Below are 26752 nucleotides of genomic sequence, written 5' to 3' on the forward strand. Positions count from 1 at the left end.
TTGCTGTCACGAATCTGGGTCTACCTCCCTGTAGGTAGCTCAGAAAATTAAGCCAATTTACGTGCATGATCCTCAGATATGTATGCAACTTTCATTCAATTTGAGCATTTTCTTTTGAGCAAGTCTGGTGGCCTAATAAAATCCATCTTTACGGACTGTTCTGTTTTGACAGATTCTGTCTTTTATTTCGCATTGCCTCTTTCGCTATGTTGGATGAATTTCTTTGATCCATTAATGTCCGAGTAGCTTTATGCAATGTCCAGAAGCGTTAAGAATGATTGTGTCACCTCTGAACATGTGAATTTTTATTATGCACTAACCCTCTAATGAGTTGTTTCGAGTTTGGTGTGGAGGAAGTTTTCAAGGATCAAGAGAGGAGTATGATGCAATATGATCAAGGAGAGTGAAAGCTCTAAGCTTGGGGATGCCCCGGTGGTTCACCCTTGCATATTCTAAGAAGACTCAAGCGTCTAAGCTTGGGGATGCCCAAGGCATCCCCTTCTTCATCGACAACATTATCGGGTTCCTCCCCTGAAACTATATTTTTATTCCGTCACATCTTATGCACTTTGCTTGGAGCGTCGGTTTGTTTTTGTTTTTTGTTTTGTTTGAATAAAATGGATCCTAGCATTCACTTTATGGGAGAGAGACACGCTCCAGCTGTAGCATATGGACAAGTATGTCCTTAGGCTCTACTCATAGTATTCATGGCGAAGTTTCATCTTCGTTAAATTGTTATATGGTTGGAATTGGAAAATGCTACATGTAGTAACTCTAAAATGTCTTGGATAATTTGATACTTGGCAATTGTTGTGCTCATGTTTAAGCTCTTGCATCATATACTTTGCACCCATTAATGAAGAAACACTTAGAGCTTGCTAATTTGGTTTGCATATTTGGTTTCTCTAGAGTCTAGATAACATCTAGTATTGAGTTTTGAACAACAAGGAAGACGGTGTAGAGTCTTATAATGTTTACCATATGTCTTTTATGTGAGTTTTGCTGCACCGTTCATCCTTGTGTTTGTTTCAAATAACCTTGCTAGCCTAAACCTTGTATCGAGAGGGAATACTTCTCATGCATCCAAAATCCTTGAGCCAACCACTATGCCATTTGTGTCCACCATACCTACCTACTACATGGTATTTATCCGCCATTCCAAAGTAAATTGCTTGAGTGCTACCTTTAAAATTCCATCATTCACCTATATAGCTCATGGGACAAATAGCTTAAAAACTATTGTGGTATTGAATATGTACTTATGCACTTTATCTCTTATTAAGTTGCTTGTTGTGCGATAACCATGTTTCTGGGGACGCCATCAACTATTCTTTGTTGAATATCATGTGAGTTGCTATGCATGTCCGTCTTGTCTGAAGTAAGAGAGATCTACCACCTTCATGGTTGGAGCATTGATGACCCACAAGTATAGGGGATCGCAACAGTCTTCGAGGGAAGTAAAACCCAAATTTATTGATTCGACACAAGGGGAGGTAAAGAATACTTATAAGTCTTAACAAGCTGAGTTGTCAATTCAGTTGCACCTGGAAAAGCACTAGCAACGGGGGTGATGTGAAAGTAGCAGTGGTATGAGAGCAATAGTAATAGTAACACAAGCAGCGAGTAATAGTGATATGAGAGCAATAGCACCGGAAAGCAGTTGACATGTAGAACAAGTATATGATGATGAAAGATGGACCGGGGTTCCCAGCTATCTACACTAGTGGTAACTCTCCAATAAATGACAAGTGTTGGGTGAACAAATTACAGTTGGGCAATTGATAGGAATCAAAGCATTAAGACAGAACATCAAGATTATTAATCATGTAGGCATGTTTTCCGTATATAGTCGTACGTGCTCGCAATGAGAAACTTGCACAACATCTTTTGTCCTACCAGCCGGTGGCAGCCGGGCCTCAAGGGAAACTACTGGATATTAAGGTACTCCTTTTAATAGAGCACCGGAGCAAAGCATTAACACTACCGTGAAAACATGTGATCCTCACATCACTACCATCCCCTCCGGTTGTCCCGATTTCTGTCACTTCGGGGCCATTGGTTCCGGACGAGTGACATGTGCATACAACTTGTAGATACAATCTAAGCAATAAGTATAGAGCTTAAATCTAAGATCATGCCACTCGGGCCCTAGTGACAAGCATTAAGAATAACAAGATTGCAGCAACAATAACTTCACAAACTTTATAGATAGACTAATCATAATGTATCATCCATCGGATCCCAACAAACACAACACCGATTACATCAGATGGATCTCAATCATGTAAGGCAGCTCATGAGATCATTGTATTGAAGTACATGGAGGAGAGTATACCGACATAGCTACAGCTAGAACCCGTAGTCCATGGGGGAACTACTCACGGAGCATGATGGAGGCGATGGCGTTGATGGAGATGGCTTCCGGGGGCACTTCCCCGTCCCGGCAGGGTGCCGGGACAGAGTTCTGTCCCCCGAATTGGAGTTTCGCGACGGTGGCGGCGCCCCTGGAGTCTTTCTGGAGTTTCGTCAATTATTACGGTGTTTTTAGGTCGAAAGGGATTTTATAGGCGAAGAGGCGGCGCAGGGGGCACACAGGGGCGCCACACCCTAGGCCGGCGCGGCCTAGGCCTGGCCCGCGCCGCCATGAGGTGTGGTGGCCCCCGGCCCCTCTCAGACTCTTCTTCGGTGTTCGGAGCCTTCGGAGAAAATAGGAGGTTTGGCGTTGATTTCGTCCAATTCCGAGAATATTGCCCGAACAGCCTTTACGGAACCAAAAACAACGAGAAAACGAGAAGCGGCACTGTGGCATCTTGTTAATAGGTTAGTTCCGGAAAATGCATTAAATCATCATAAAGTGCAAGCAAAACATGTAAGTATTGTCATAAAACAAGCATGGAACAACGAAATTATGGATACGTTGGAGACGTATCAAGCATCCCCAAGCTTAGTTCTGCTCGTCCCGAGCAGGTAAACGATAAAAAGAATAATTTCTGTAGTGACATGCTACTTACATAACCTTGATCATACTATTACAAAGCATATGAAATGAATGAAGTGACTCAAGGCAATGATCTATAGTTGCTAACAAGTAGATAACATATAGCAAAACTTTTCATGAAGAGTACTTTCAAGACAAGCATCAAAATTCTTGCATAAGAGTTAACTCATAAAGTAATAAATTCAAAGTAAAGGCATCGAAGCAACACAAAGGAAGATATAAGTTTCAGCGGTTGCTTTCAACTTGTAACATGCATATCTCATGGATAATTGTCAACACAAAGTAATATGATGAATGCAAATATGCAAGTATGTAAGAATCAATGCACAGATTGACACAAGTGTTTGCTTCTAAGATGGAAGGAAGTAGGTAAACTGACTCAACATAAAGTAAAAGAATGGCCCTTCAAAGAGGAAAGCATCGATTGCTATATTTGTGCTAGAGCTTTGGTTTTGAAAACATAAAGAGAGCATAAAAAGTAAAATTTTGAGAGGTGTTTGTTGTTGTCAACGAATGATAATGGGTACACTAACTACCTCGCCAACCGGACTTCCAAGAGCGGCTCCCATGAATTTTTATTTTTGGGTGGCACTCCTTCCAACCTTTCTTTCACAAACCATGGCTAACCGAATCCTCGGGTGCACGCCAACAATCTCATACCATGAAGGAGTGCCTTTTTATTTTAGTTTTATTATGATGACACTCCTCCCAACCTTTGCTTACACAAGCCATGGCTAACCGAATCCTTCGGGTGCCGTCCAACAATCACATACCATGGAGGAGTGTCTATTTAGGTTAATTAATTTGGAACTCGGGAATCCCATTGCCGGCTCTTTTTGCAAAATTATTGGATAAGCGGATGAAGCCACTAGTCCGTTGGTGAAAGTTGCCCAACAAGAATGAAAGATAAACACCACATACTTCCTCATGAGCTATAAAACATTAACACAAATTGAGAAGCATTTTGAATTGTTTAAAGGTAGCACTCAAGCAATTTACTTTGGAATGGCGGGAAATACCACATAGTAGGTAGGTATGGTGGACACAAATGGCATAGTGGTTGGCTCAAGGATTTTGGATGCATGAGAAGTAATCCCTCTCGATACAAGGCTTAGGCTAGCAAGGTTGTTTGAAGCAAACACAAGTATGAACCGGTACAGTAAAACTTACATAAGAACATATCGCAGGCATTATAATACTCTACATCTGTCTTCCTTGTTGCTCAAACACTTTACCGAGAAAATATCTAGACCTTAAGAGAGATCAATTATGCAAACCAATTTTAACAAGCTTTACGGTAGTTCTCCACTAATAGGTTTAAACTACATGCAAAAACTTATGATCTACTTGAGAGCTCAAAACAATTGCCAAGTGTCAAATTATCCACAACATATGAGGCATTTTCTTTTCCCAACCAAATAACCAATAAGTATTGTAGCTTCCAACTTTTATCATTGAACATTAAAAGTAAAACGAAGAACACATGTGTTCATATGAAAAAGCGGAGCGTGTCTCTCTCCCAAACAAGGATAGCTAGGATCCGATCTTATTCAAACAAAACAAAACGAAAATAAACACACGGACGCTCCAAGTAAAGCACATATGATGTGACCGAATAAAAATATAGTTTCGGGGAGGAACCTGATAAGTTGATGAAGAAGGGGATGCCTTGGGCATCCCCAAGCTTAGACAGCTTGAGTCTTCTTGAAATATGCAGGGATGAACCACGGGGCATCCCCAAGCTTAGACTTTTCACTCTTCTTGATCATATATCATCCTCCTCTCTTGACCCTTGAAAACTTCCTTCACACCAAACTTCTCATAAACTTCATTAGAGGGGTTAGTACTCAAAAAATTTGAATCCACCTTGGTCCTGTAGTGGCACATTGCAAGAACTCAATAAAACATTAGCTACAGCTCTCTACGTCTAGAAAAGCTCGCTTAAAGTCCACAAGAGACAATGCAAAAAACAGAGACAGAATCTGCCAAAACAGAACAGCCAGTAAAGACGAATTTTAATAAAATACTTCCGTTGCTCAAATCAGAAAACTCAAAACTAATGAAAGTTGCGTACATATCTGAGGATTACTCACGTAAATTGGCATAATTTTCTGAGTTACCTACAGAGAATTAGACCCAGATTCGTGACAGCAAAGAAATCTGTTTCTGCGCAGTAATCCAAATCTAGTATCAACCTTCGATTAGAGGCTTCACTTGGCACAACAAAACACAAAACTAAGATAAGGAGAGGTTGCTACAGTAGTAAACAACTTCCAAGACACAAATATAAAACAAAGTACTGTAGCAAAATAACACATGGGTTATCTCCCAAGAAGTTCTTTTCTTTATAGCCATTAAGATGGGCTCAACGAGTTTTAAATGATGCACTCGCAAGAAATAGTATTTGAAGCAAAAGAGAGCATCAAGAGGCAAATCCAAAACACATTTAAGTCTAACATGTTTCCTATGCATAGGAATCTTGTACACAAATAAATTCATGAAGATCAAAGTGACAAGCATACGAAGATAAAACAAGTGTAGCTTCAAAATTTTAAGCACATAGAGAGGTGTTTTAGTACCATGCAAATTTCTACAACCATATTTTCCTCTCTCATAATAATTTTCAGTAGCTTCATGAACAAACTCAACAATATAGCTATCACATGCAGCATACTTTTCATGATCCACAAACATATAATTTTTATCAAGTTCAAGAATAGTGGAATTAAAACTTTCAAACTTACTTTTATTAATAATATAACAAGGTAGTTGATCAATCTCAATAGATATGGGACTCATAGAATAAGTGAAGAACTCTCCAATCCCATTTTCATTAGTAGTACAATTAATAGTATCAAGTAACATAGGACCATCATCTAGAGCTTTATCATAAACATTTGCCAAACAAAATTCTTTAGTACCATGCATTTCGACATCAGGCACAAACAAAGCATTATCATAAGATTTATCAAAGTAGCATGGATTATCATATATAACAGTAGCATAATTATTTTCACAAGTTTTACTCATAGGTAGTATTTCAAGAGAATCCACGGGAACATAACATTCAACCTCTTCCGGTAAGCATGGAGGACAATCAAATAGTGTAAGAGATAAAGAGTTACTCTCATTAGAAGGTTGGCATGGGTAGCTAATCCATTCTTCCTCCTTTTGTTCGTCGCTCTCCTCTTCTTTTTCATCCAATGAGCATTCAGGTTCATCAATTTCCTCCTCTTTTTCATCCAATGAGCTTTCGGGTTCATCGGTTTCTTCTTCCACGGGTTCCTCGCAAATTGTGAGTGCATTCTTGTGCATTAATGTGTCTCTCTTTATAATCAAGGATATAAGGATTCCTACTGTAGCATTCTATGCAAGAATTAAGGATAGTAGAGACATAATCTTTAAGGTCCTTACAAATAGCACAAGTTTCATAATTCTCAACCATGAAGGATTCTATCTCGGAGGCTCCCATAAATAAGACAAATTGTTCTACCTCTTCGAACCCATAATGAATATAGCAATTCCGATTATAGTTCGTAATAAAAAATTCCTCACTAAAGCCACATTGAAATTTAAGATGTTTAGTATCCTGTTGAGAGCAACAGTTTATATCATGGCGTCTAAGCAAGATTCTAGCAATTGTATTTAATTTTTCTATCATAGCACTCATTATTTTACCAGTTCTTGATTCTCTATAATTATTATAACATTCTATAAGCTCCAAGTAGGTTGTAGGTTCTCCCATAATAGCAGTTTTTAATTTTTCGATTTTTCAAATTTTTATGGATTTTTGGGTATATGAGGAAAATAAAACAAGACAAAAAGAAACTAAGAAAAAGTAAACTAAGCAAAATAATACTAGACAGAAATAAACTAAGCACAAATAAACTAGACAAAAGTAAACTAAGCAAGACAAAATAAAATAAAATAGAGAGAGAGGTGGAGTGTACTCCCCGAGTGAACTTATGAGTAGAGCTATGCCTCCCAGGCAACGGCGCCGAGAAAATAGTCTTGATGACCCACAAGTATAGGGGATCGCAACGAGTCTTCGAGGGAAGTAAAACCCAAATTTATTGATTCGACACAAGGGGAGGTAAAGAATACTTATAAGTCTTAACAACCGAGTTGTCAATTCAGTTGCACCTGGAAAAGCACTAGCAACGGGGGTGATGTGAAAGTAGCGATGGTATGAGAGCAATAGTAATAGTAACACAGCAGCAGTAATAGTGATATGAGAGCAATAGCACCAGAAAACAGTTGACATGTAGAACAAGTATATGATGATGAAAGATGGACCGGGGTTCCCAGCTATCTACACTAGTGGTAACTCTCCAATAAATGACAAGTGTTGGGTGAACAAATTACAGTTGGGCAATTGATAGGAATCAAAGCATTAAGACGGAACATCAAGATTATTAATCATGTAGGCATGTTTTCCGTATATAGTCGTACGTGCTCGCAATGAGAAACTTGCACAACATCTTTTGTCCTACCAGCCGGTGGCAGCCGGGCCTCAAGGGAAACTACTTGGATATTAAGGTACTCCTTTTAATAGAGCACCGGAGCAAAGCATTAACACACCGTGAAAACATGTGATCCTCACATCACTACCATCCCCTCCGGTTGTCCCGATTTCGTCACTTCGGGGCCATTGGTTCCGGACAGTGACATGTGCATACAACTTGTAGATACAATCTAAGCAATAAGTATAGAGCTTAAATCTAAGATCATGCCACTCGGGCCCTAGTGACAAGCATTAAGAATAACAAGATTGCAGCAACAATAACTTCACAAACTTTATAGATAGACTAATCATAATGTATCATCCATCGGATCCCAACAAACACAACACCGATTACATCAGATGGATCTCAATCATGTAAGGCAGCTCATGAGATCATTGTATTGAAGTACATGGAGGAGAGTATACCGACATAGCTACAGCTAGAACCCGTAGTCCATGGGGGAACTACTCACGGAGCATGATGGAGGCGATGGCGTTGATGGAGATGGCTTCCGGGGGCACTTCCCCGTCCCGGCAGGGTGCCGGGACAGAGTTCCGTCCCCGAATTGGAGTTTCGCGACGGTGGCGGCGCCCCTGGAGTCTTTCTGGAGTTTCGTCAATTATTACGGTGTTTTTAGGTCGAAAGGGATTTTATAGGCGAAGAGGCGGCGCAGGGGGGCACCTGGGGGCGCCACACCCTAGGCCGGCGCGGCCTAGGCCTGGCCCGCGCCGCCATGAGGTGTGGTGGCCCCCTGGCCCCTCTCCGACTCTTCTTCGGTGTTCTGGAGCCTTCCGGAGAAAATAGGAGGTTTGGCGTTGATTTCGTCCAATTCCGAGAATATTGCCCGAACAGCCTTTCTGGAACCAAAAACAACAGAAAACAGGAACTGGCACTGTGGCATCTTGTTAATAGGTTAGTTCCGGAAAATGCATTAAATCATCATAAAGTGCAAGCAAAACATGTAAGTATTGTCATAAAACAAGCATGGAACAACAGAAATTATGGATACGTTGGAGACGTATCAAGCATGCATATTGTTAGAGAAGAACTTTGGGCCGCTAACTAAAGCCATGATTCATGGTGGAAGTTTCAGTCTTGGACATATATCCTCAATCTCATATGAGAATAATAATTGTTGCCACATGCTTATGCATTAAAGAGGAGTCCATTATCTCGTTGTCCATGTTGTCCCGGTATGGATGTCTAAGTTGAGAATAATCAAAAGCGAGAAATCCAAAATGCGAGCTTTCTCCTTAGACCTTTGTACAGGCGGCATGGAGGTACCCCATTGTGACACTTGGTTAAAACATGTGCATTGCAAAGATCCGGTAGTCCAAGCTAATTAGGACAAGGTGCGGGCACTATTAGTATACTATGCATGAGGCTTGCAACTTGTAAGATATAATTTACATAACTCATATGCTTTATTACTACCGTTGACAAAATTGTTTCATGTTTTCAAAATAAAAGCTCTAGCACAAATATAGCAATCGATGCTTTCCTCTTTGAAGGACCATTCTCTTTACTTTTATGTTGAGTCAGTTCACCTATCTCTCTCCACCTCAAGAAGCAAACACTTGTGTGAACTGTGCATTGATTCCTACATACTTGCATATTGTACTTGTTATATTACTCTATGTTGACAATTATCCATGAGATATACATGTTACAAGTTGAAAGCAACCGCTGAAACTTAATCTTCCTTTGTGTTGCTTCAATACCTTTACTTTGATTTATTGCTTTATGAGTTAACTCTTATGCAAGACTTATTAATACTTGTCTTGAAGTACTATTCATGAAAAGTCTTTGCTTTATGATTCACTTGTTTACTCATGTCATTACCATTGTTTTGATCGCTGCATTCACTACATATGTTTACAAATAGTATGATCAAGGTTATGATGGCATGTCACTTCAGAAATTATCTTTGTTATCGTTTTACCCGCTCGGGACGAGCGAGAACTAAGCTTGGGGATGCTTGATACGTCTCCGACGTATCGATAATTTCTTATGTTCTATGCCATATTATTGATGATACCTACATGTTTTATGCACACTTTATGTCATATTCGTGCATTTTCACGGAACTAACCTATTAAAAAGATGCCGAAGTGCCGGTTCTCGTTTTCTGCTGTTTTTGGTTTCGAAATCCTAGTAACGAAATATTCTCGGAATTGGACGAAACGAAGACCCGGGGCCTATTTTGCCACGAACCTTCCGAGAAGACCGAAGAGCATACGAAGTGGGGCCACGAGGTGGCCAAACCACATGGCGGCGCGGCCAAGGGGGCCGCGCCGCCCGTGGTGTGGGCCCTCGTCGGCCCCCGACTCGCGCCCTTCCGCCTACTTAAAGCCTCCGTCGCGAAACCCCCGATGCGAAAAACCACGATACGGAAAACCTTGCGAGACGCCGCCGCCGCCGATCCCATCTCGGGGGATTCACGGAGATCTCCTCCGGCACCCTGCCGGAGAGGGGATTCATCTCCCGGAGGACTCTACACCGCCATGGTCGCCTCCGGAGTGATGAGTGAGTAGTTCACCCCTGGACTATGGGTCCATAGCAGTAGCTAGATGGTTGTCTTCTCCTCATTGTGCTTCATTGTTGGATCTTGTGAGATGCCTAACATGATCAAGATCATCTATACGTAATACTCTATGTTGTGTTTGTCGGGATCCGATGGATAGAGAATACCATGTTATGTTAATTATCAAGTTATTACATATGTGTTGTTTATGATCTTGCATGCTCTCCGTTACTAGTAGAGGCTCTGGCCAAGTTTTTGCTTTTAACTCCAAGAGGGAGTATTTATGCTCGATAGTGGGTTCATGCTCGCATTGACACACGGGACGAGTGATGAGAAATTTCTAAGGTTGTCTTTGTCTTGTTGCCACTAGGGATAAAACATTGGCGCTATGTCCGAGGATGTAGTTGTTGATTACATTACGCACCATACTTAATGCAATTGTCTGTTGCTTTGCAACTTAATACAGGAAGGGGTTCGGACGATAACCTGAAGGTGGACTTTTTAGGCATAGATGCAGTTGGATGGCGGTCTATGTACTTTTTCGTAATGCCCAATTAAATCTCACTATACTTATCATGCCATGTATGTGCATTGTTATGCCCTCTCTATTTGTCAATTGCCCGACCGTAATTTGTTCACCCAACATGCTTTTATCTTATGGGAGAGACACCTCTAGTGAGCTGTGGACCCCGGTCCATTCTTTAATACTTGAAATACAAATCTGCTTGCAATACTTGTTTTACTTGTTTTCTTGCAAACAATCATCTTCCACACAATTCGGTTAATCCTTTGTTACAGACAAGCCGGTGAGATTGACAACCTCACTTGTTTCGTTGGGGCAAAGTACTTTGGTTGTGTTGTGCAGGTTCCACGTTGGCGCCGGAATCTCCGGTGTTGCGCCGCACTACATCCCGCCGCCATCAACCTTCAACGTGCTTCTTGGCTCCTCCTGGTTCGATAAACCTTGGTTTCTTTCTGAGGGAAAATTTGCTGCTGTGCGCATCATACCTTCCTCTTGGGGTTGCCCAACGAACGTGTGAAATACACGCCATCACGCACCACAAGCATTGTGTGTGTCATCTTGAAGCTCAGGATCTTCGTCATCGTCTTGTTGTTGTTGTGCAGTCAAATTCTCAATAGCTAGGCGCATATCTGCAAGATTGCGCTGTATATCTGTCACTGTTGATCAGCCATTGTGGTGACGGTCGCATTAGTAGCATCCAGCTTTTGGTTGATCTCTTCAACCTTTCCATTAAGCACATCGTCCTGAGCGCGGAATTCACGTCGCATCTCATTACGAAGAGCCTCAAACTCCCTCCATGTGATGATATCTGCAGAATCCTTGTTTTCCTGGTTAACAAGCTTATGATCACTAGCAGACATGATTAGTAGGTTAGTGCACTAAATCAAAAATATATGGTAGTACTCTCACAACTCACTCAAAACTGATAAGAAAAGGAAATCTTACCATTCCAAAGTAAATTAGTGTTGCTTACCACTTGTAGTAACAACTAGTGCACGGATGTAGCGAAGCGAATATCAAGGGTATAAGAACAAATCACACGACAAAGCAGGGTATTTGTGGGGCTGTAGGTAGGCTACCTATTTGCACCAATAACAAGCTCTAGCGCTGACCGTAGACAACCAATGATACTCACACAAGGCGATAAATGAGGCAATGAAACTATATGGAGGAAAAGTTGCAATGCACTGGAGAGACACTAGCAAAGCTCAAAGAAACATGCACAAGATTGCTCAACTACGGGTGCAGTAAAGTAAACTTCGGCCTTCACTTGATTCTACTAGCACTTCACTTTTCTTTTTGGATTTTTCTTTTGTAACGCAACTATGTAGCTCTTTTTGCTTCTTTTCTATTTCCTCTTTATTTTTTATTTTTTATTTTATGACACAACTCCTTGATAACACGGCCAACAAAATATGCAAAGCACCAAAACCCTAACGAGCAGCCTGTCGAGCGGTAAAACTAGTCTCTTCTGGGAAAGTTCCTAGTCACTTTATATCGATAGGCTGTGTCTATGGTTGGGAACAAGCACACTGTACGCTATGTGGACTCAGAGTAACAAAACTGAAAACTAGATAATAATAGAGACTCAAACCCTAACAATACTAGATGCAAGAAAAAGAGACGCAAAAACAACTACGAAAAGCAACTAAAACTCGAAATTAGTGCAATATAAAGCTATGGCAAACCCTAACCCTATTTTTTTTTGGCTTTTTCTGGATAGGAACACTCACAACTCAACTATGGGGTGGATTGTGGATGGCTTACCGAGGGAAACCCGAGAATCTGATACCAAGATGATATGGGGTGGCCCGATCTTCTCAGTAAGCAACGATGGTGATGATGATCACGGGGTGATAGTAGCGAAGGAACACGACGATGTAGTGGATGGTAACTTGTATGACGCAACGAGATCTCTCGATTGGTCCCTGTCGCCAATGCAACAGCTCTCAACCCTGCAAGATATTCGCAACTCCACACACTTGCGCACGTAGCCGCCGACCACGAAGCGGTAAGTTGCAACCGTCTAATTCCCAATGGAACATCAGATCATACAAGACTTTATCAGGATCTACACAATATCAAGCAATATGGTGTAGGGAATTCAATAGTTTTGCAGAGAAAACAACTAAGAACTAGGGTTTATCTTAAACGTGGTCTAAAGCAGCTAGAGGGGCGTCCTATGGACTTATATAGGCGTCCAGGATGACTTCTGGTCGAAAAACTACGAGAATAATCGACCCAGAATAGATCTGGTCGAGACAGACTCGGACACGGCCGGTCTGGGGGCCGGTCGACCGGGCCTGGGACCGGGCAGGCCGGTTCAAACCGGGCCAAGGACCGGGCGCGGGAATTGTGGCGCAGTAACCCGCCCGGTCGCAGTCAGCAGAGCATCCGGTCGGCGCCGGGGCGGATCCGGTCTGCCGCCCGGTTGGACCGGGCTGGGGACCGGGCGCGCCGGCGTGGCGGTCGGTCTGACCGGGTGCTGGGCCGGCCTGGACTTCTTCTTCTCCTCTCGCGCATGCCTCCCGCTCCTCCCTCGCGCGTCCATGAGATATCTTCATGTCCAGCTCCTTGTCCAGCTCCACGTCCATCTTCACGTCCAGCTGCTTCTCTCCTCCTCGTGCGATGCTTGTCTCCTCTTCATACCTGATGATACATAAGTAATAGGACTTAGGTAGTATAAAGTTCTCATCATCAAGGTATCGTTTAGGAACAAGTTCACCTGTTATTTTAGTAGCTTCGCACGAGCGCGTGTCATTGGTCCAATCCTGACTTCATTGGACTTGAGCTTCACAGCAGGTTCATCTTCAGTTGGTAATGACGGAGGTGGTAGTGAGGTAGGGATGTCCTCATCACTAAGCGTTAACGAGATAAATCTCGTGGTTGATGTAGTCGATCATTTGCCGCTTTCAAAAGCGCGTACAAGATCTCGACGGTGCGATAATCTGGGAGCACCTCCGCACTCAGTCACACGTACGGTGTCGATGAGGACGTCCTTCTCCCCGTTCCAGCGGGCAGCGGATGTAGTAGATCCTCCTCAGAATCCCGCCAGCACGACGGCATGGTGACGGTGGTGGTGGAGATCTCCGGCAGGCCTTCACCGTAAGCTCTGCGGGAGAAAGAGGGGTGAGGGAGTAGCTAGGGTTTGGGAGAGGGGGGCACTTGGGGCACTCGCCTAGGAGCCCCTTGGTGGTGCATCTGGCTTTGATATGGCCAGCCACTCCCCTCTCCTCCTCTATATATTGGTTGAAAACCTAGGGTTCCCCCAAAACCTCTTTGGACTCAAACTCCCAAACTTACCAAAATTGGAAACATGGATGGAAAGAGATTTCTCCCTTTCCTTCTTGTTTGGCCGGCCAACTAGGTGGAGTCCACCATGGACTCCACCTTCCCACTTGGTCGGTTGGCTAGGGCTGGTGGAGTCCCTCCATGACTCTACCTGCCACAGTGATTTATTCCAGATGATTCTAGAATCTTCTAGAACCTTCCATAAATGCACCGGACCATTCCCAAACTTGGGATGTGACTTCCTGTATGTGAATCTTATTCTCCGGACCATTTTGGAACTCCTCGTGATGTCCTGGATCCCATCCAAGACTCTGAACAATTGAAAGGACGAGATGTCGCCTAGAGGGGGGTGAATATGCGTTTTAAAAACTCTTGATTTGGCTTTAAGAATGCGGAATTAAACTAACGTTTAGTTTACAAGCACAAACCCTAAATATGCTAAGCTCAACTAAGTGCAACAGTAACAACTAGAGCTAAGCAAGATAGGCACAAGATATATGTAGCATAAGTGATAGCAAGATATATGTACTTCAAGCACGATGGCTATCACAAGGAAAGTAAGCTCGGGTATAGAAATAACCGAGGCACGCGGAGACGAGGATGTATTCCCGTGTTCCCTTCCTTTGCAAGAAGATACGTCACGTTTGGAGGGGTGGAGGTCCCACGAAGGATTCCCCAACGCCACGAAGGCTCACCATATTCTCCGAGCCAAACCCACGAAGGATAATGGCCCTTTCCTGATGGTTAGCTTTTCCTCCACTCCGGAGATGGCAAGCTCCAAAACCACTTCACAAGCTCCATGAAGGAGAAGCCCTGGCCTCTTCACAATCTTCCTTGAAGAGATCACCGGAGCACCAACCACCAAGCCAACTAGGAGGTCTCCCTCCAAGAGTAACAAGCTCACGGTCTCTCACTCGAACTAATCGTGGTGCAGAGCTCAACACTATGCAATGATTCAAAGCAAGAACACTAGAGGTGTTCCTTCACACTCAAATCCCACCAAAGCAACAAATGCTAGGATGAGATTAGAGAGGAAGAACAAAGAGGAAATCAACAAATGACTTCAAGATCTAGATCCAAAGGGTTCCCCTCACTTAGAGGAGAAATGGATCGGTCGGGATTGTAGATCTAGATCTCCTCTCTTAGATCCCTCAAGAATGAGCAAGAATCATGGGGGGAATCAAGAGATAGGGCAAGTTCTTCAAAGTCAATAATGGAGAAGAGAGAGTGGAAGAACTTATCTAGACCAAGGTGGAAGAAGGCCTATTTATAATCTAGGAAAAAATATAACCGTTGGGTGAGTTTCAGCTCAGCACAGTCGGGGAGACTGGTCAACCGGGCATGGGGCCGGGCCGTCCGGTCCAGGTGCCGGTCAGACCGGGCCACTGGCCGAACCCGGCCGGTCCAAACCGGGCCTATGACCGGGCCATGATCGGGACACTTCTGTGTCTTACAGTACATGGCCCCGGTTGGCACCAGTCCAGGTGCCGGTTGGAACCGGGCCATCCGGTGGGACGGCCGGTCACGCCGGGCGAGAAACCGGGCCAACAGGAAAACATGTTATATAGAAACTGTGATAACTTTTGTGTCCGAACCCCGATTGACATGACACCAATTTTGTTGGAAATATGGAGACTCCTCACAGGATATTTTTAGATGTTTTTAGAGAGGGAGTCTCCCACCGTCAAGAAACGGTGAAGACGTCCAAACTCGAAAACGAAAAAGAAGATGCATGCGGATTCCGTTTTTGATGAACTTGGCCTTGTTGTAAAGCTAGCAACAAGCTCAAGAACCTCTCACAGAGAAACACCAAGAAGCAATAGGGATATGCAAAGTATGCAAAGGATTGATCTCCCTAAGACGATGTGATCAAGTTACCCAACCGAAAGCCCCTCTTGATAGTGCGGCTATCTATCCTATAATCCGGTCTCCCATCAACCACCTTGAGACCGGTAAAAGGAAAACCTATCAAGGCCATACCTTTGCCTTGCGCATCCCGCTTGATCTTGATGATAACTCTTCAAGCTCCACTCAAGCCGGAATGCCTCACTTGATCATTGTTGCTTCGTGAAGACTCACAAATGCTCCCCCATACACCATGATGGGAAGCTCCATTGATGCACATCTTCACATGTCCATTATCACCAAATGGACGGTAAGCTTCAAGCATATGATCCTCTTGAGATGCTCAACTTGAACTTTCCCAACTCAACCTTGATGACGATCACCACTTGACGTCATCCTCTCATGGACTATATGAGATCTCACTTTTGATGCATGCCCATGGAAACATACCTAACCCACATAGACAACACAAGGGAACATATATGATGGGTTAGTTCACAAATCATGATTGACACGGCTTACCATACCACATGACTTCTCGTGGCACATTCTTCATATGCTTCATGTGTTGACCAAACTTGAATCTATTCTTCACTCTTTGTATTGGTCAACCTTGTATCTTCTCATGCTCTATCATACTATCTTGAGGTGTATAGATAATTCTTCATTTGTTTGCATGCTCTAAATCTTAGTCAATCATAGCTCAACTTATGAGACTATCATGACACCGTCTTAGAGCCATAACTTGAATTCTTCACTTGGAATGAAGCACTCAAGATCTTGATCATTCATTTCTTATCACATAAGCTAGAGTATGGCTAATATTGAGTTCCACATAAGAACTCCATCTTCATTTCTTCTTCTTTATCATATCACATATATATCTTCAAATCGATGATCTTGATGCCAATACACAAGATATATCTTTATCTTCATGGCATACATACTTGAGTCCAACACATGGAACACAAGTAGTACCTATGGAATATTCCTTCATATAAACTCAATGAAAACATTAGTCCATAGGGATTGTCATTAATTACCAAAACCACACATAGGGGCAATATACCCTTACAACAATATTCGAACTCCATTCCATATTCCATATCTACTTAAAACGACATCGAACCTTAAGTGTGTCACCCTACGGTTCGTGAACTATGCAGACATGATCGAGACTCTTCTATGATCAACAACTAATAACGGGACCTGGAGATCCATAATAGCTCCCGCATATTCAATGATGACTTCGTGATCGAAAGAACCATTTACATACGATACCGATTCCATTTGTCGTGTGATATTTTACTTATCCGAAGTTTGATCATTGGTATCTCTATACCTAGTTCAACCTTGTTATCGATACGTACTCTTTACTCGTACCGTGATATGTCATCCCTTGTGAGTCGATCACACGCTTGCAAGATAGTTGGATGACATTCCAACGAGAGGACCCAGAGCCATTATTTGGATGGAAAAATCCCACTATTGATCCGCGTGCTTCAACCTATACTTTCCAAACACTTAATGCCACCTTTATAACTACCCATTTACGAAGTAGTGTTCGATGTCATCAAAGTATCCATCCGGTGTAGGTGATTAACATGATCTCATGGTCGAAGGATTATGTTACTATGTATCTTAAGCTTGAAACAAAATGAACTTAATGACTTGATCATATGCTACGCTTACTATGGGTGTATGTCCATCACATCATTCACCTAATGATATGATCTTGTTATTAGTAACATCCAATGTTCAGGATCAGGAAACCATGATCATCTATTAATCAACAAGCTAGTTTAACAAGAGGCTTACTAGTGACTCTTTTATGTTTACAAAACACACAAGTATTACTGTTTCCGGTTAATACAATTATAGCATGGGACGTAAACATTTATCATGAACACTAAGATATAACAATAAACACTTTTATTATTGCCTCTTAGGTATATCTCAAACAGTCGGTAAGTTCCCAGCTGCGTCTTGGAACGCCCGCTCCCTTGCAGGTCCACACGGCGTCACGGTTCGCCTCCGGCGTGGCGCCGGTGCAGTTCAACGGGGTGCCGTTCCCAACATCAACCGGACGCCAATAAGCGGTGACTCGTGCCCGGGCGCGACACACAAGACGCGTCAGGTGCCGGAGGAGAGCATGCTGGTGCCCTGCAGCCTGTTTGAGGAAATGGCACCATCTGCCCTGACGATGGGCGTCCCGGTACGTAAGCTCGCTCACTGTGTGGGACTGCCGTGTGTCATGCGTCTGATGTCCGGTGATTCATAGGACTATTGGAAGGGACGGAATAACAGCGACATCGAGGCCATGATCTACGGCGCGGCTTCGTTGGCGACGCCAGGTTTGGGACATGGCCGCATGATGAGTGGGCACCGACGCAAGATGCGGAGGACATCGATGCCGCACGGCTGTTCTACACCCAGCCCATGCATGCAACAACCGTGTGCGTCGATGACAATGAGGACGCGCCAACAGGGCATGTCCTCACCATGGACGATGCTAGCAAGAAGAAGGGGGAGAGCCACATGACACAAGGATTCAACGACGACGAGGACAAGTGTTTGTGCGACGCGTGGTTGGAGACTAGCCATGACTGTATTAATAGCGCCTAGCAAAAGGGAAAGGTGTACTAGGTCAAGGTGATGCATGAGTACAATGAGAGAAAGCTTCACGCGCCCTATGAGATGCGCACCGAACGCACGGAAGAGTCCATCAGAAATAGATGGAACTACATCAAACAAGAGACAAGCAAGTTCTGCTCCGCCGTCGAACATGTTATCAACAACCCCGTTAGCGGCGCTGGCGTCATTTCAGTGGTAAACAAACGAGCATCATCATTCTGTTCTATGTACATCATTCGCAAACCATGATCCGGGCGCTAAACCATCAATCGGTTTCGAGCATTACTCGACTTGTTGTTGTGAGCATAAAATACTGCAGGTTGATTGTCGCAGGTTTGTCAATACAATCTACCACTTTGAAGTCGGGTATAAATTTCTTAACCATGATGCCTGTCCTGTGGCTTCATAACTTGTCTGTTTGGAGCTTCTCCACAAAATATCTCATCCTGTGAGAGTGAATACATATCCAGATGTGGATTTTCTATTGTCTTTATCTCCCGCAAAATATGCATCTGAATACCCTCTTATTTCTAGGGAATCATATCTTGTGTATGTTAGCATGTAGTTCTTTGTGCCTTTCACATAACGCAATGCCTTCTTTACCATTTTCATGTGTTCAAAACCTGGATTTTCTTGATATCTACCGAGTACTCCGGTGATAAAAGCTAAGTCAGGGAGAGTGTACACTTGTGCATACTGTAGGCTTCCAATGGCCGAAGCATATGAAACCGCTTTTATTTGATCGAGCTCGTATTGATTCTGGGGACTTCGAAATTTCCCAAAAAAGTCACCCTTGACTATAGGGATAGGTGTGGCATTGCTCTTATGCATATTATACTTAGTTAGAATCTTTTCTAAATAAGCCTTTTGCGATAGTCCTAATACTCCATTTTTCTTATCTCGGTGAATTTCTATGCCCAAAACATATGACGCTTCACCAAGATCTTTCATATCAAAATTTGAGGATAAGAACTTCTTTGTTTCTTGCAGTAGACTAACATCACTACTGGCAAGCAGAATATCATCCACATACAAGATTAGGAAAATATATTTCCCACTTTTAAACTTTGCATAAACGCAGTTGTTCTCAATATTTTCTTTAAATCCAAATCTCTTAATTGTCTCATTAAACTTTAGATACCACGGTGTGGATGCTTGCTTTAATCCATAAATGGATTTATTTTGGCGGCATCCCATTTCTTCCTTGTCTCATTAAACGGTCCAATTTTCCGTGGCCAAAGGGCGCCCAAACGCGACGCACCGAAAAATCGGTGGTAGGCCCTTACCTGACGCAGTATGCACCACATAACTCATATCGTCGGGTTAGACCTATAGGTGACGAAAAAGGGCCTATACCTGACAAAAATTTGACGTTGTAGATCAGAATTTTTCTTGTAGTGACGGTGTTTGTAAACACTCCCCGATATAGTGAAATTTTGTTGGCTAGCGCCCGTGGTTTTTTCCCCTCTGTGTTGGATGGGCTTTCCACGTTAAAATCATGTATCTTTGTTGTGTTTTCCTTATTGTTATTCGTTATTTGCTTGTCGTGTTTATAACAATTATTAATTTTGATAAGAGGTTTTTTATAGAGAACTTTGGTTTGCTTACTACTGAAACAACCTTTTTTGCGTTACATGTTTGTTTCCTCTTTTTTTTCACATTTTTTAGTGTGTGGCTAGTTCTTTTCAACTCAGAATTACTTAAGTTTAAGTCAAGTGATGTCATTTCATGTTTTCGTAATGCGTGAACACTATTCTTAATCACCCCAGTTGCAACTAAAGGTGAGTACCTGATTTAGCTCTAACTTAATTCCCAGTCGGCTTAAAATTAGCAAAATCGAAGCATTATTCTTTGAGGTGGTCGGCTCTCAGTCAACAAAGAAACTATTAGACTTTTTATTATACTGTATGAATAACTTTTTCTTGGGGGGGGGGAGCCATCCGGCTAATTTTATTCATGAGCCAACAAAGTTACAACATTGATTACAAAAGGCATTATAAATTCAGGAGAATACATTCCATCTAACAACTTATTTAGACTCGAAACAAAACTTTGCTATGTGGTGAGCTACTTGATTTTCCTCTCTCAGACAATGAACAAAGCTAATAGAACTAAAGGAGTAAGCCTTCATGAAGCATTTAGCTAGGATAGCAAGAAAGGACTCCAAACTTTGATCAATGAATTGCAAGCTTGGATCAAACTCAAGGAATCAGATTTGACAATGACATTTGACACTCCAATCTGTTCCAGGAATTCTAAACCCCTCAGTAATGCAAGACCTTCTGCTGATGCGGCATCAAAAACATGATCCACGGGACATCTGAACCCTCCAACGGCTTGAGCTACAATCCAACAACTTGAAAAAACTTAGTTGCAACTAGACTTACCATTAGAAAAAGTCTTAATTACAACCTCATTTGTAACTTAAAGGGCACAGGATCGCGATACAAACCGTTGGTTCTATGGTTAGTCACGGTGGAGAGTAACATAGAGTCATGTCATGCATAATAACATGTAGGTTATTTTATAGATAATAATTGTATTATTTAGCTTGTAGACTTTTTTATCTTAAAAAGTGTTATGTTATGGTACATGCTTCCTCCATTTACAATTACTTCACAAGTTCTAGGTTTAGTCAAAGTCAAATTTTGTAAAATAAATTATTAAATATTTACGAAAAATTATGAACATCTACAATATGAAATCTATCTTATTAGAACCGTTATAAAGTATATTTTCATAGCATATGTATTTGGGAAGCGACTTTGGTGCACCTGGGCACCAGTGTGTCCTTTTCAGAAAATTTTGAAATTTGTAATTTTAAGTTTTAAAAGAATCTAAAATTTATTTTGGAATGTATATACATGGTCCATATATCCGCAAGAAGTATCGGTAGAAAACTCAAAAAAAAATTGAGCTGCAGAAGAAAAAGAAATTCTAACAACATATAGGAGTTATATACGTGTATTTCTGTCAGAAATTTGTCTTTTCTATCTCCCAAAATATAACATATTTTAAAAATAATTTAAAAAAAATGCTGCAAAGTTTGAATTTTACTAAAACTAAAATGCAAAGTAAATAAAAATAGAGGGATTTAGTTACGACAAGTATGCACTATCTTTATTTATTTAATGCCATGCCATGGCATTAAAATGCCTAGTTAGAATTGTACTTTACGTTGCTAGCTTTTAGTCGTTAAATATTAGGAAAATCATGTTCAATAAAGGTTTGTACTTCCCTCTAATTTAAATTAGTTGCCGCAGGCTCTTTAAATCTAGACTAGACGGGTTTAGGTAGGGGTATGAAAATGTGGGTAAATTAACTTGGTCGGGGGTCAGCAATGTTTGAATAGAGGATTGATACGTCTACGGCCCACCAAACCCCCGGCTCACCCAAAACCACACACACAGTGAGGCAGACAGGACGGGCTTGCTCCCGTTTCATCGTCACATCTACCGCACTCGTCACTATGCATGCACAGATCCGTCGATTGGGCCGGTTCATCAGTCGAGCAGACCGAGCTGCATGGGCTGGTGCCGACGGAGCTGCTCATGAGGCTGGTGCAATGCATCACCCCACTCTCACCCGTCACGTCAGCTTTTATTTTCACTCTCACCTCACTCTCACCTCACGATGCCAGTGCACGGGCTATAGTGTCAGCTCTCACTTCTCTCTCCTCCCTACCGCCTCCCTACCGCCCCCACTAGCACCGCTATCGTCTTCCTCTCGTTCCGCTCTCGCCTTCAACGCGGGCTATAGGTGGGCGGTACCGCCCCCTACCGCCGGGCGGTGGATCCACCGCCCGCCGCTAGCGTCTCGCCCGCCTCTCGCCTCCCTCTCGCCCCGACGTGGGCGGTACCGCCCCGCCTCCAGCCCGCGTTGGCACCAGCCTCAGCATCGATACTGTTCCTCGGTTCAACGCGTACATTCATGCAGATTGGTCTACTACTGTACATACATTGATCTAGATCGTCGTATCTTTCTCGCGTTTAACTCAAACAGTCAACACAAAATACAGTAACAGCCGCCGAGCAGAGCAGCAGAGCTGACTGTTGGGTAGACAGTGCCGTGCGCGGTGCGCGGTGCGCGGCGTGCAGCGTCTTCTTCCTCCTGCATAAAAACGAACCCCTGCCGCTGCCGCTGCCTCGCCACCCGAGTTCCATTTCACACCCCCGGAGGAACCTCTCAGGCTCGCACAGTCTAGCTAACAAGGCACCGCCCCCGGCCGATCGAGGAGATCGCATGGAGGCCAAGTACGCGGCGCTGCGGCGCGCGGTGGAGGAGACGGCGGCGGTGGACGCGCACGCGCACAACCTCGTCGCCGCCGCCTCCTCCTTCCCCTTCCTCCGCTGCTTCTCCGAGGCCGACGGCGACGCGCTCGCCTTCGCGCCCCACTCCCTCTCCTTCAAGGTAGGTACACCAATCCAACAAGCGATTCCACTTCACTCTGCTTGCTTATCCCCTCCCAAGCGCGCGGGGCGGCTTTGACCGTGCCGCTCGCTTAAACTTGCATGCAATTCTGCTCGCCGCATCGCAACGTTCAGTTATCTGCTGCAGTAGTGCAGCAGACTGGAGCGCGTGCTAGATTGTGTCGGCCATGGAGGTTGGCATACTACGCCTATTTTTGTCTAAAGACACTGAATAATTACTTTCTCCGTTCCCATATTAACTGTCACAGATTTGTCTGTATACGCTTATTTTTAGACATGTGTAGTTACCGAAAGGACAGTGCTGGGCGTCCCCGGGGGATTTGATTCCCCAGCCCCCGGTCCCCAGCCGTCGGATCGACATCATGTACGGTCAGATTTGTATGTAGCAAAAAAATACCTCCGGCAGCAAAATAAACACCCCGGCAGCAACTGCATGTAGCAAAAAACGGTTCACCCATGAAATAAAAGAAATAGGCTGAGCTCGCCGGAGAGACCACCGGAGACTCGCCGGAGACCTCGCCGGAGAGCGTGTAGCAAAAAATTGTGCTATTTGTAGCAAAATAAAATATCGTCGGAGACATTGGCACGAAACTAGCCCGAGAACTCACTGGAGACCTCACCAAAAGCTACGTAGCAAACATATTATACAAAAGTAGCAAAACCACACGCAAAAAAGTAGCAAAAAAGTTATTCATATGTTGCAAAACTATAGAATGAGGACACCGTCGGAGACCTAGCTGCTGACCAATAGCAGCACCATCGAAGTTGCAGCAACTTTGTTTGTCGGCAGGCAACGCCTAACGTCTAAGATAGCAAAGCATGTAAGAAAGCCACCCTCCGCCGGTAGCAACACCAAAGATCTAAGGTAGCAAAGATAGCCTCCGTCGGTTGCAACGCCAGAGACCTAAAGGTAGCAAAGTTGGAATCCGCCTGTAGCTACACCAAAATCTCTGGTCCGCCATGGTGGCCCTAGGAGGCGCGGGGATCTTCCGTCGACGCGGAATCGACTCCTGGTGCCCGATGCTGCGACCCATCTGGAAGAAATAGGGGCGGTGGTTGGAGGGTGAGGCGGCGGCTGGGGGAAGAAGGCCTCCCTCATCCATGGGGAAGAAGGTGGCGCATCAGCCGTGGTGAAGAAGATCGCCCGCTTGGCGGGTGGCGCGCGAAAGTTTGGGGGCCGTCCGCGCGGGCGAGAGAGGCGGCGGCCGGTCGCGGTGGCCGACCATGGATCGCTGCAGGCGGCGGCGGCCATCTAGCAGCGGCGGCGGCGCTCGACTACGGGCCAGTGGCGCGCGAAAGGTTGGGGCCGTCCGCGCGGGCGAGGACGGCGGCGCCGGTCGCGGCGGCCAACCGTGGTCGATGCGTGCAGCGGCGGCGGCTTGGTAGTGCGGGCAGAGAGTTGGAGAGAGAAAAAATAATTGACTCCCTGGAACAAGAACGAGTGGAGGAGGAAGGTTCACGCGTGAGGATAAGAAAAGCGCTGGCCCCAGTGGACACGCGGCGCGCTGCGAAGGCGGAGGATGCAAACGTTCCGTCCCCCGGGGGAACACAATCATTTTCCTTACCGAAAAGTGTCTTTAGCACATGAGCACTAGTGCTCCTGATGCTATAAAATCATATTATTTAAATTTAAAAAAATGAAATTAAATACCTACATACATATAAATATTCCGAAGATACAGTAAAAAAATTGGAGAAAAATATATTATATTTTGAGCTATACAAAAAAGACAAATTTCTGACAAATATACGTCCCTATACATACCCACAATTTTGTTTTTTTTTCTGTAGCTCAAAATACAATGCAACTTCTAGCGAAACTTCTCACGAGTATTCGGAACATATATGTGTATTCATGGAATAAATGTGATAAATTTTTGAAACATAGATACATAATTCTTTTAATATTTAAAAAACTGAGAGCACTGGTGCTCATGTACACCAAATGCTCACTCGTGTAGATACATGCTAGATAGACAAATTTATGACAATTAATATGGAACGGAGGTAATATGTGACGTTTTTTTATGAGTACTCCGTACTTCTTTTGCGAACTGAGTTTGCCGTCTAGCCAGATGGAGCAATCCAGAACGGCAACCACAGCCGGTGGGGGTTTGGAGGGCACGGGTGAAACTTGGAGTCTACTATGACACCATGTTCACCCGTTTGGGCGGCATCAGCAGAATATGGCGGATGATTACGATTTGTCTTTTTTTCTAATATAAGAGCATCTCCATCGAACGGTCATAATAGCGGTCCGATTGCATTTTGTGGGCCAGAAATGGACTTACACCGATGCGTCCCAAACAGCGCTGGCTAGTTTTCAAGCCCAATAGAAACGCTGGTAATCCCGTGCCGGCGCCTTGGCGAAGAGCGCGAATTGGGCGCGTTGGCGCCTCGCGGCACGACGGTTTTCGCGGGTGGGGCGCCTTGTCAGCGAGAGGATGCGGCGGTTCGCATCGAAAACGACGCGGGGAGGTTGGTCGTCGGTGTTAATGGCCTCCCGCACAGAAACCCAAGTGGCGACGAGGGCGGCGACTGGCCACGCGGCGTCCACCTACCTTACCCACTCGCCTTCAATGCGCATCCGCCACCTCCCTTAAAACCCCACCGACGCGCACTTCTCTTTGTTCTCCGCCTTCCAACCCTAGATGTCGCCATCCAACCACCGCACAAACCTCCCACGCACCCACCGATGATGGCGCACAACGACGAGGCAGGCGGCAGCGGCGGCGTGCTCCGCTCGTTGCAGCTCAGCCTCGACGAGGCCGATGTACTGTACCGGCACCGTGTCCCCGTGTTAGTACAGTACAAACTGCCGCACGGCTGACACGTCTCCCACGCCGGCTTCGCCGTGCCGCCGTCGCCACCGGCAGGACCGCAGACGCGAGCCCTCGCGAGGGAACGACGGATCCTAATGACGCCAGCGGAGAGGAACTTGCTGGACAACGCGGTCGACAGCCCGGCCTGGCAGTGACGTTTCGAAGATGAGCGCGCCGTCGAGCTTGCGTGGGCGGCCGACCTCGCTCGCGTGGCCGCTTCAACACCGCCGTGCCTGGTGGTACGGCCGCGACGTCGACACCACGGTTCGCCAGTACGACTTCCACCAGCGCATCCGCAGCGATAGGCCACGCGACTCGTTGTACTTCCCACAGGCGGCGTGCATAGCGCCGGCGGCACCGGCTCTGCACAGGGCGCCGGAAAGGACCGCGGCGCCCGGAAGCTCGCGCACCGGATCATTGTCAGTCGTCACTAGCATGCGCTCGGCCGCGCCCGCACCTCCTTCCGGAGGCGTCATCATCCGCGACAAGGCGAGGCGCGCGTCCTCTGCTTCGGCCCATCGGACGACGGGGTCGGGCCACCGCCGCCGCGTCAAGGAGGAGGACGCCGCGGCCTCGCTACCACTTCCGCCGTCAAAGAAGAAACAATAGTGGGAGAAGGAGGCGCAGGCGGCCCTCCGTGGCGACGACGACGAGGAGGAATTCCCCGGCCTAAACTTCATGGTCGGCCGCTCCGTCGACGAGGACTACCGGCAGATTATGCTGGACCCGCGGTAGGCGGCGGTGTGGTCCACCAGGGACCACGGTGCCAACTTCGTCGACCTCACCAAACCATCGAAGCTACCGGCACCAAAGGAGGAGAAGGCCGACGAGGAGGAGGCCAACGAGGACGACAGCTGGTCCTTCGGGGCATCCGGCGACGATGGCGACGACCTGGACTTCAGCGCCTTCGACTCCCGGCGCCGCTAGATGTTTTTTTAGTTTTTTAGTTTAAATTCGCGTTAAATTTGTTCAAATTTCGTTCAAATTTCCTATGAATAGCGTTTTAAAAATTTGATGTTAACTTCCAAAATCTATCGGGACCGCCGGTTTGGGGCGTCGGTGTGGGAGTAGCATCCCCAAATAGAGGATGCTCTGCCGGTGCCCCCCATACGGCAGTGCCCGCCGGTGCTTATTTGGGGACCGTCGGTGGAGATGCTCTACTTATCGTGACTTGATATTT

The 26752-nt window shown here is 44.9% G+C and overlaps 1 protein-coding gene across 1 annotated transcript in view; it reads left to right on the forward strand.

Moving 5' to 3' along the window:
• The first annotated feature begins 22562 nt into the window (after nucleotides 1–22562).
• The window catches only part of LOC124666538 (protein fluG-like), an 11505-nt gene continuing 7315 nt past the window's right edge, over nucleotides 22563–26752 (forward strand). Inside the window, exon 1 of the mRNA XM_047203881.1 lies at nucleotides 22563–22730. Within this exon, the coding sequence (XP_047059837.1) occupies nucleotides 22563–22730 (168 nt within the window). The remainder of the gene's footprint in view (nucleotides 22731–26752) is intronic.

Source organism: Lolium rigidum, chromosome 6 (genome assembly GCF_022539505.1).
Source record: "Lolium rigidum isolate FL_2022 chromosome 6, APGP_CSIRO_Lrig_0.1, whole genome shotgun sequence".
Classification (NCBI taxonomy): domain Eukaryota; kingdom Viridiplantae; phylum Streptophyta; class Magnoliopsida; order Poales; family Poaceae; genus Lolium; species Lolium rigidum.